Below are 12057 nucleotides of genomic sequence, written 5' to 3'. Positions count from 1 at the left end.
TTTTAACACTGATTATCAAACCATATTTTAATGTTAATTTTACCAAAATAATTACTCAGTGCTTCAGTTAAAACTATCGAAATTTTTGGTGTTCATATAGAGACAAAAACTCGTCATGTTTTAAAGTTTTCTGGTAGTTTTAACCATATTTAGAAAATAAAATGAAAACGTTATCCAATTCAAAATAATTATAATCGAAATGAGATACAACAAAGGTGATGAATTACAACAAAAAAATTAATTAAATGAATTTCAACAAGAAACAAAAACGTTATCAAATTTTAAATAATTATAATTGAAATAAATTACAACAAAGATGATGAGTTACAACCAAAGCAAAAAATGAATGAAAGGAATTACAACATGAAACAACAACGTTATAAAATTTGAAATAATTATAATCGAAATGAAGCATCGGTTTTTTTTGTCAAAATACACTGAAGAGAAAGATTCCTAAAATATTCAATTGTTGAGTTGTTTTAGACATGTGGTACAAATATTTTTGCATCACGTCGCTTCATACCATTTTCAGTGTTCCTTCAATGTTTCTAAATCATGAGAATAAAATGTTTTTAAAGATTGTTGTAGAATCAATGGAAACTTTATTATTATTTAATTCGAAGTTATGGAGCCTTTACGACCCCGGCCTCCGTGGCCGAAAGCATATTATAGTGGAACTGCTTCTTTAAATCACAATACAAAACTGAGATTGGATATAATGAATAATAATAATTAATATAATAACTAAATATAATTTTAAGAATTAATTTTTGTACAAGGATTAACTTTAAGTCATATTTCATGCTTCTTAAGTTAGTGATTAGGACTCTCTTGACCTCTAATTTTTATTTTAAACTGTCCTATATACACTTATAAAAAATTAAGTGTAAGAACTGGTTTTTTAAAAAAAAGTATCGCCTATACGTAAATAAGGTATCAAATGATAGCTAAGCTATTCATAAACACCTCTACTTTATAGTGACCTGGGAAGTCTTAAGGCAGAGTGGCGCTGGGATAGTTGGAAAGCTCGAGACAGGCTATATGTTACCTGTTGTAGAGAACTCAGGGTTTCGAGAAATGTGATATTAACTATTCAGAAACAGTTTACAAACACAGGAACAGTGATCTTCCTACCTGGTCAAGCCGAACTAAGCAACAGCACCAGCTCAAGACCGTCTCGCAACCTGTATAATGCAACAATAACATTAATTTCATGAATAGCAGTCACCCAGAGACTTAATGCAGGTAGCCTGTATACCATGCATCCTGTAGTCTGCATTCCTTTGACTGGCATATGATAACTATATGAACTGGCATATGATGGACTAGGCCTGCCATGAACAAAGGATGATTGTAGGTGAATACCTCCAGTGATGACTCGCAATTCAGTCTGGACAGCGACACAAGGCGTGTTCTCATCTGCAGACAACCCAGGAGTCGATATCAAGCTTAAAATATTCTCAAAAGCAACCACGATGGTCGAGGTGTTCTGATGGTCTGAGTGGGAATCATAGCAAGCGGGCATATCGACCTTCATGTGTTCGTTAGAGGTATTCAGAGATACAGGTACGAGATCCTTGATTTTTGAGACTTTTCCGCGGAGCTTATGGTAAGAGTACTGAGGACTGGGCCTGTCATGGACAAAGAATGATTGCAGGCGGATCCCTTCAGTGATGACTCGCAATTCTGTCTGGACAGAGACCCAAGGCGGATTCTCATCTGCAGACAACTCAAGAGTTGATATCAGACTTGAAATATTCTCAAAAACAACCACTATGGTCGAGATGTTCTGATGGTCTGGGTGGGAATCATAGCAAGCGGGCATATCGACCTTCATGTGTTCGTTAGAGATATTCAGAGATACAGGGACGAGATCCTTGATTTTTGAGACTTTTCAGCGGAGCTTATGGTCCGAATTTCCTATTTATGAACGATAACGCTCGTACACACAGGGATGAATTGGTGCTGGACGAATATCGATTTTGCTTATTTAGTTTACAGGTAGCGTTCATTTGTGTTTCCCAATATATTGGTCTTACATCAGATTATCTGTTGCCCCGGGGTCGGCTACTCCTGCTTTGCGTATAACACTCCACATATCAAACTCTGTTTATTTTTATTCTGCTTATTTTTATTCTGCTTATATTTATTCTCATTAAGTGTTTTGATCTGAAAGATTTCCCCTACAGCATATAAAAAATTTCAACCAAATAGACTGGGACCTAACTCCCACTCCAGTGCTGTGTCTTTTGTCACCTGAAAAGGATGTCTTAAAAACCATTACTACCCTTTAAATAAGAAATACGGAAATAAATTTTTATTTCGTCAGTTACAATTAAAAAAATTTAAATTTTTTTTATATTTTTTATTTATTTATTTATTTATTTTTTTAGTTTGAAGAGCTAAATGTTTGCCCTCATCAGCCTTGGGATCATGGAAACTTTGTTTCAGTTAGTTATAACAAGAAATTTTTTTTCACAGAAAAGTAAAAAAAAAAAATAAATAAATAAACAAATAAACTGAAAAATGGAAAATACAAGGGAAACTTTTTGTTAAACTAAATATTTTTATAATTAGCTTAAAATTAAAAGGAAAAAATCCCTTTTACAGAAAAAAAATCATATGGTGCTCACAGCATACAAAACATTTTTACTGTGATGATCAAAAGATCATATCATTCTGGTGAAATATTTACCCTTAAATCACATCGGAGCCACGGGACTTGTTTTTATCGCAATATCATGTCTGCAGTCGACAGATAATATCACCCTTTGGCCCCAAGCCAATCTAATTATTTTTCTTCGTGTTTCGTTTTTCTGAGATCCAATGTGAAAATTTATATCGAAAAAAATTAGATGACACGATAGTTATTAATCAAATACGATGGTTCTGCAGTTTTACTTTTCTATTGGGAGTTAAAGCTTACATGAAACATAATATAATATTTCTTATCAGACAATTGATGGAAAATATCATATTTTTTGTGTTTATGGTATTCAGAATTTGTTTGTTAATAGCAGAAATTCTTTCAAATGCACATAAGATTGCTTAATAGTGAACTAGATTTATTTTTCCATTGTTATTATTTTTAGTCATAATTCACTTTCTATAAGTTAATAAAAGAATAAGTGTTAAGTCACGCACATAAAATTTTAATGATCCATAAAAAAAGTTCGTTGAGAAAATATTCCAGAAAAATTATCGTAGTGAAAGATAGTGACATTTCTGGTAAAAACTGCCATAATTTTGGTTAGTATGACCAAAATATATGCTATATAAACCACTCACTTGCGTACTAAACGATCATCGAGTACTTTATAAACGATTTGGAAAATCTTTGCTTAAAATTTTTTAAATTCATTTATCAAAAGCAAATTCCATGCATAATATAACTTTTAGTAAATATTTATTATTTTCATGATTTTATTTAATAACAGTCAAAAAAAGTTTGAATTGGAAGGTATATAATTTTTTACTTCATTTTAAAGATCGCTTTGAAAAGTTCCTGAAAAATCAAACTTTGAAAAAAAGTCGCATTTTTTAAATTTGATTTCTCAAAAATTATTCATCAATTTAGCGGAAATTTTTTACTTTACTTTTTAAAATTATATTTTTAAAAATGATGTAGAAAAATGTATAACTTACAATTCAAAAATTTTCGATTCTTATTAAATAAAATGATAAAAAATCATAAATTTTTACTAAAGGATATATTTTGCATTGAATTATCAATTTGTAAAATAGTGTTAAAGTTATGTGCTTAAATTAAATTCGCTCAAAAAGTTTTCGAGGTATGGCAAAATACGCCGAAAGTAAAATTAAAGGGTCCAAACTTTCGACCACTCTTCTGACCGAGCTACTAAGACCATATTTCGCTGATTGCGGATACACCCTTTGGGGGTCACCTATGCTTTGAGGGTCAGAAATCCGAATCCGCTAAAGAAGAGGTATGTTTATTCAGAAAAAGTAAGGGTTTTTGTCTGATTTCGTAACTTAAAATATAGTATGCACTAATTAATTACCACATTTGATATCACCCTATTGAATCATCAAGAATGGGACCTAGAATGGTTAAAGCCGATCATTAGAACAAAAGTTCTTTAGGTTGATTCCTTTTTTTTATTTTTCGCACTGTATCTAGTTCGAAAAAGTTTGTAATACTGTTCTAAGTCATTTGCATAGAAGAAAAGTTTGTGTATTGTAAAGTATTTGTCTGATAAATAGCGTTAATAAATTCATCGTTTATTTCAATTTTATAGTTTTCGTGAGGTTTTTAATCATTGTATTGACATTTTCCAAAATGTAAAATACAAATATATCATAACTATGAAGTATTTATTAATTTTTTATACAAAAATTCCAATGTAACAAAATAGTTTCGGTTAAAGTTAAAATTCGTTATATGGATCTAACGTTATATGGATCTTTGTGCATAGAATAATTTTGTTCAAAACAAATATTGAAAAATTATAAATAGTTACTTTTCCATCAATTAGTTTGTCTATAAAAAATTGCTATAAAGAAATCTATTATAATGGTGCTCAAAAACAATCAATATATCACGAAAGCTTAAATGACGGTTAGTGTCATTTAGAGTGAAGATTTATTGATTTCAGTAAAGCAAAAAATATTGAGAATATTTTTTTGATCTAAAGTCTTTCATTTTTGAAGATAAATCTTTTAATTTCTGTAGTTTCTTTTCCAATAATCTTTGCATTCAATATGTGTTACACTGTTAGAAATTTCTTTGAAAAAGTGGTTAAATAACAGTTAATTTTGGTGTAATTTTATCATATTAAAACAAAACATTAAAATAACCATAAGTCAGACGACTTTTTTCAAACATTTAACTGTGAGCAAAACCGTTTATTAACTGCTTTCACCTAATAGGGTTAAACAACAATAATTGAATTTTATCACACCAACCAGGCCCACCTTATGAAGCCACTTAGTTCCTATTAGAATAGGATACTCTTATTAACGAATAGATTACAGCACCATAAAGCTGTTTAACACAAAAAGTCTAGCATTTCCCGTCTCTTACGATCTCTCTCTTCTTTGTAAATGGCTAAAACACCGTATTGTTCTGTATTTACGGTTAACGGTTTCAAAACCGTAAAGGTAAAAAAACGTTGTTTTCTGTAAACTTCAGAGTTAATTGGTTGCTCCTGCTGGATGTTATTTTACAGTAATTTCAGAATTAAAATCATAACAGTGTACCCTTATTGCACAAAAAATTTGCAAAATATATAAAATACAATCATTAAAATTTAACTTCTACAATTTTCACTACAATCACTAATGAAACAAAATATAATTATAACAATCTTTTACTTATTAACTACGTAGCATACAAAATCTAAGTTTAAGCGCAATTAGGAAATTTTTTAATGCATAAATATTGTTTTTTAATGTATCTTACATAAGACATCGTTTAGAAACAAAAATTCTTTCTCATCGTCAAAAATAATAAAAATTCTTTTTCCATCAACTATTTTTTTAATGCAAATTGAAATAAAAATCTTGGCTCTTTTGATTAATTGACATTCTGTTTAAAAACAGTCTACATGGAAATAAAAATTAAATAACAATTGGAGTCGAATAAGTTAGCAAAATGAAGATTTATTGATTTCGGAGAAGAGTAAAAAAATGGAGAGTAAGTATCTTAAATTGTAAAGAAAACTGAATGTCATTAATAAGCATTTTAAGTATTCCTCTTCATTCTTTTTTTCTTTAGAATTGACTATGATTGAGAATTTAAAATGAGAACTCTCGAAAATATTTTTATATTTTTCTTTAGCTTCCTCTGATAAATAATTACATCAACGTTAACGTAATGGAGGAAATATATGGCGGAAAGAAATAAACTTGTATAGTTTAAGCAAGACAATATTTCAATCTGCCTTTCATTATGAATGTTAGTTTTGTGCTAATTCACCTGGCGTTTAAAAAATATGTGAGAAGTAATTTGCGAGGACAAACGTTTTATTTCAAAATAAACGTTATTTAATTAGTGACAAGTTCATTTTTAATATTTTATGCCAGTATTCTTAATAAGACATTAAATTTTAAATTGATATAATAAATTTAAGCAAAATTTTATCTCATTTTAATATCATATCGATCAAAAGGTACATTTTAGTGTACTTATTGTTTTATATGAAAGAAAGGTTGGGTGAAATTAGTTTTAAATTTAGTTATAATTCGTTTAAGCATGTTTAAAGTTTGGCATATTTTTTTGACTTCGGATATCAATAAAAGATAAAATATTAAAAATAGTTGCAGAAATCGGTTGTAAGTTTTAAATAAATTATAACAAAATTTAAACAAAATTTCATATAATTTTAATGTTATATAAAACAATAAGTTCGTTTTAGTTTGCTTATTGTTTTATATGAAGGTAAAGTGGTAGAGTGAAACTTGATTTAAATTTAGTTATAATTCGTCTAAATATGTTTAAAGTTTGACACATTTTAAACTTCGGATATCAATAAAAGATAAATTTTAAAAATAGCTGCAGAAATCAGGTGTATGTTTTAAATAAATTATAACAAACTTTAAACAGAGTTTCATCCAATTTTAATATTATATAATACAATATGTACATTTTAGTTTGCTTATTGTTTTACATGAAGTAGTAGAGTGAAATTTGGTTTAAATTTAGTTATATTTAAACAAACAAATTTAACAAAATTTAAACAAAATTTCATCTAATTTTAATAGCATATCGAACAATAAGTACATTTTAGTGTACCTATTGTTTTATATGAAAGTGAAGTAGGGTGAAATTTGATTTAAATTTAGTGCAATTCATTTAAGCATGTTTAAAGTTTGGCATATTTTAAACTTCAGACATCAATAGAAGATAAAATTTTAGAAACATATATCTATTTTTCATTTTATAAAATGCAAACATGAACACACTAAGACTTGTTTAGTTATATTACAAATATCATTTTTGTTAACAGAAAGCAACCTAAAATCCATTACAATTATTAGTATCATTCTTAACAAAAAAGCTGTTATAGTAAACATTGTATTTATATAATGCTTTCTCTCCAAGACGTCACTTACAATGAATCTCAAAATACGCTCAATGATTGTGATGAGGTTATTACATAATATATATTATTATTATAAATACAGAATATATATATTACAGTTATATATATTTCAAATATACAGAATATATATTATTCAAAAAATATACAGAAAGTTAATTGAAATATTTATTTTGTGTTTTTCTGCTTTTATTTTAATTTCAAAATCATTTTGCATCATACGTTCGCAAAGTACAATTTTAAAAAAAATTTCACCGCTAGATTACTGTTAATGACAGACAAAATATGTCTTAATCACTGACCGTAAAAATACGATTATGGCCATAAGCTTATCATGAATATGAAAATACAGATCTACCCGTACATTTGACTTGTAAAATATATTACAACGGACAGTAATATTAATAAATATGTTCTTTAAAGTTATCGTCAGTTCATGTCCTGACTGCTGTCTGACTGAAATCATTTGTTTTTCGAATCAATACGAACCCTGAAACAAGATAAAATAGAGTAATGAGAAAATGAGATATTTTTTTCTTTTCTTTTCTATTTAATATTAAAAGGTAATATTCACATGTTTTTTTTTGTTTAAATATACATGTGTAATTTAATAGTTGAACGGTTTAATATGTTAGTAATTTTGAATGAAGAGTTAAATTGTGAAATCGAACATAACTAAACAAATATTTTAAGAGTATTTTATTTTTTGAGGCAGGTTTGTTACTGAAATTTATATTTTTTAATTCGTAGTTAATCTAAATATGTTGCACTCATGTATATAAAGAAAATCTGGTGAAATTACCTCACTGTATAATAATGTTATTTTTGACTTAAAAATAAAGTTCTGGCTAATAAAGTCAAAATATACGGTACTTAGAGCATTCATTTGGTAATTTTGCTGCTCATATGGTAACAATCAATTAAAAATTCCAATTTTTCAAACTTAGAGTTCTTGTTACGACACATTTAGTAAAAAACACGAAACTGAAAAGTTAATTTAACCGAATAAATAGTTTCTATGTCATGCTCTAAGGTATCATGATAAAATTTTCACATTTACCAAACTTCATAACGCATTATAAAACCATAATTTATTGTAAAATTTACCGAAAGCATTACCAAATCTTTCTATTAAAAATCACAGAACTTTTTGGTGTTCCCATAGAGCAGTATTTCTTAACCTTTTTGATACAATGGACCCCTTTTAAAATTTTTTAAGAAGTCACGAACCACCCCTCTGAGAAAAAAAATTGCAAAAAACATCAATTTTTAGTATTTAATTTATTTTAGCATTTAATTTTATTATTTCAGTAGTATACAAAATATTTAAAATTAAAATTTTTATTCTGAAGGTTGTTGCTGCTTTTCCTTAATTAATAAATTGAATAGAGGTATGGTTTTCGACAAAGCAACGCACGTAACATGTTCAACATTCAATCGATAACGCTGTTTTGTTTTTATTGTCACAACTGTGGAAAGTCCGGCTTTGTTAAGATATCGTAGCTAACGGAATTATAGCTGAAATAGCTCGCTTTACAAGCAATGGATAGACTTCTTTCACAGAAGACCAGAACTCTCCTAGTGTTTTTGAATCGAAATCCATTTTCAGAAAGCACTTCGTCCAGCATTTAAAAGTTTGCATATATCTCATTTTGAATTCTATTTTTTTCTAAGTGGCATCTTCAATTGGAATGCTTGTAATTTCTTAGTTGCATCCATAATGGTGATATCGGATCATTGAATTAAAAGACTTATATTGTTCATGTTGTTAAAAAAATTTTACCAGGTAAGCCAATTTATAGATAAAATCTTTTTTGTTTAAATATTCGAAGAATGAGTTATCTTTTTCTTCTAGAACAAGTGATAATTCGATCTTCAACATGAAAAATTGTTTCAAAACCTGTCCTAGTGGCAGCCAGCGCAATTCTCTGTGGTACAGGAGTACCTCATGTTCTGCGTCCATTTCTTGACACAGCGTTTTAAAGAGACGATGATTAAGAGTTCTACGTCTAATAAAATGTACAGTTTTAATAACTTTTGATAATGCTTCTTTTAAGCTGGTTGGAAGAGTTTTTGTAGCCAGCGCATGTTTATGTAAAAAACAATGAGTAACAAGAACATTAGGAGACTTTTTTCTTACCAACAGGGCAAAACCAGATTTATTGCCAAGCATCACAGGTGCTCCATCTGTATGAAGTGAATGAAGTTTTTCTTTCCAGTCGAAGTCTTGTTTGGTAAAGAAAGCATTTAACATTGCTAAAACATCAACTGCCTTTGTAGTTCGCAAAAGAGACTCACAAAATAAAAATTCTTCTTTGATAGTATCGAGAGACACGTAACGAACAAAAACAAGAAGTTGACTATAGTTCGAGATATCTGTAGTTTCATCCAGTTGCATACTAAAGGGAAATGACGATACTTTCAATTCATCGATGATCTTTTTCAAGATATTGCAAGAAATTTCAACTATTCTTGAACGTGTCACATCATTTGAAAATGGAATTGCCTCAAGATTTTTTTTCTCTGTTCCAATCTGCAAACTAATTCAACCATCTCCAGCGCACATGGCTTAATTAACGTCTCTCCAATAGTATGCGGTTTCTTGCTTTTAGCAATATGATATGCAACTTTGAGAAATGCCTCAACCAGAGATTTTTGTGGAATACCAAATCCAAGTTTGTCTAATGTTCCAGATTTCAAAAACTGGACTTTCTTCTTAGTAAAATATTCTAGATCTAGTAACCTGAACAAGGTGTCAAATGTACGCAGTTTGATAGGGGATGATAAAAATAGTACAGCGGAAGTCATCAGGGCGTTGCCACTGATGGTGCAAACTGAAAGCCGGTTAGTGGAGGATGCTAAAAATATGACAGGGATATTAGAGGGCTGTGTGCAGTCCGTACTGAATTTGGGGTATCTCGATCACCTAGTTTCAAATATGTAGGTATTTTTACCTTTTAGAAAGAAAAAAAGATCAATGTTATTTAAATATTATTGATCCAAACGTTTTAAAAATTAGGAGCAGTCGGTGGACCCCCAAAATATGACCCATGGACCCCTAAGGTGTTCATGAACCACAGGTTAAGAGACCCTGCCATAGAGCCAGAAACACAGTAAATTTTACCATAGTCTAGTAGTTTTAGCCGTACTTTTTTCTAAGTGAATTTAGAAACAGTTTAAATGCACAGAGAGACTAACCATTAATGAGGAAGCTTCCTTTTCACCGACGTATATAATAGTTTAAACAAAAACCTCCTATTTTAAAACCTTCAACACTTCCTATTTAAAAATCTTGATTACCTCCAATTTAAAATATGAAAACTTTCTATTCAAAATATGCTATATTTCATCCCTTAATTTGATTTCTGGTTACATAAATACTTTTAAAGAAATTAAATTAAAGCTCACATGACTAAAATCGACCATAGATTTACCGAAAAGTTTTATTACGCTGCGCATCTTCTAGAAGATTCTGTCGCAATAAATTTTAACTTCGTCTTTCACTTCCGTAAAAGAAGATAAAAGAATAAATTGAAAAACTAAGTTGGCCATTTATCATAGACTTATCTCGAAAGAATAAATATGTCAAGTTTTTTTAAAGTATTTATGAATAGCTTTTGCATAGAAGATCATTTTTATCATAAAATAATCTTTAACATTTGATTTCATTTTCTTTAACTTAGAGATGGCAAACATTTGAGTCAAAAATAAGTAGCTTGTCAATAAATTAATACCTGTAACTAATAATTTAATGAAAAATGGCAAAATTATAAAATGTGAATAAAATTTTATTTTCTCATGATATTTTTTCATATTATTTCTGGTAAGCGTACTGTGTGATGATGATATTTCTGGTGAAAAATGAATGATTGTGGTAAAAGAAGTAGTGTTCAAGCCTTTTATTTGGTAATTTTTCTGTTAAATTTCAAACTATAGTTATAAGAGTAAAATTATTATAAGAATAAAAAAAAATATTTAAATTAAATGAATAGTTTTTATGGTTCAATGGTACTCTAAGTTTTAATATAAAATTAATACATTTTTATACATTTACCAAATTTTAACATTTATTATAAGACTATGTTTTACTGTTAATTTTATCAAAATCATTAAAAAAGCGCTTTGGTAAAAACTACTGAGCTTTTTGATTTTACCATAAGGACAAAAACATGGCATATGTTCTGATAATTTTGACCATAATTTCTTTCTCGGTGCACATACTTGACTTTTGTTCATGAATATCGTATTAAGCTGAAGAAAAAAAGTATTAAATTACAAAAACCGCATTACATATTAAAAAACTCAAACACGTATTAGTGAAACTAATACGCTTTATTATTTTCTGCTTGAATATTTTGTCTAATCGTCAATAACATAAAAATATACTACAGCAGAAAATAAATAATTTTTTAACGATGCAAAAGTAAATGTTTCATTTAAAAAGGTTATTTAAAATATTAAAAAAAAATGGTGAAACTATTACTCTTTATTATTTTTGCTTGAAATTTTTGTCTAATTGTCATTAAAAATAAACTACAGCAGAAAATAAACAATTCTTTAACGATGCAAAAATAAATGTTTCAATTAAAAAAGTTATTTAAAATTTTAAAAAAGTAATTATTTCGCTTTTTTAAGAGTTTAAAAAAAATATGATTCTATGAAAAAACATCAAATTCTATGTTTAGATACATTTTACGTTCTTTGAGAACGCTGAAAACTAATGAGATAACTTAAAAGATGATGTTACTGAATTCAAAAAGTCAAAATTTCTCTCTTGTATACGCATTTCGTAGGGACAAAAATGCAACAAATTTAAATGCAACTATTAATCTTTGCAATAGTGAAAATCCCGAATTTACCTTTAACGATTCTATTCTAGAAAGCAAACATTGTGAGGTACCATCTGGCAGTAAGAATGCAAAGTATATTCTCGTAAAAAATAAGTATTCTTCAGAGAACATCTTTACTTTAACAGAAGAAATTCCGCGAATAGATA

At 28.5% G+C, this 12057-nt stretch overlaps 1 protein-coding gene across 1 annotated transcript; it reads right to left on the bottom strand.

Moving 5' to 3' along the window:
• Positions 1-2202: 2202 nt before the first annotated feature.
• Positions 2203-9459, bottom strand: LOC139425639 (protein FAM200C-like). The gene is made up of 2 exons (XM_071181041.1): positions 9007-9459; positions 2203-2256 (listed from the first exon to the last, which is right to left on the bottom strand). The coding sequence occupies exons 1-2, from the start codon at positions 9457-9459 to the stop codon at positions 2203-2205; spliced, it is 507 nt and encodes a 168-aa protein (XP_071037142.1).
• Between the last annotated feature and the right edge of the window lie 2598 nt (positions 9460-12057).

The sequence above is a fragment of the Parasteatoda tepidariorum genome, chromosome 8 (genome assembly GCF_982258835.1).
Source record: "Parasteatoda tepidariorum strain Cologne lab strain chromosome 8, Ptep-v5.0, whole genome shotgun sequence".
Lineage (NCBI taxonomy): Eukaryota > Metazoa > Arthropoda > Arachnida > Araneae > Theridiidae > Parasteatoda > Parasteatoda tepidariorum.
The sequence above is the reverse complement of the archived record's forward strand: the minus strand, read 5'-3'. Positions and strand labels throughout refer to the sequence as shown.

Bases quoted from the DNA above. Each gene is read 5' to 3' on its own strand.
- LOC139425639 (XM_071181041.1), bottom strand. From the start codon at position 9,459: ATGCAACTGGATGAAACTACAGATATCTCGAACTATAGTCAACTTCTT. The intron at 2,257-9,006 runs GTACTCCTGTAC...CATCCTTTTCAG, and splicing joins AAATGGACGCAGAACATGAG to GTGACAAAAGACACAGCACT.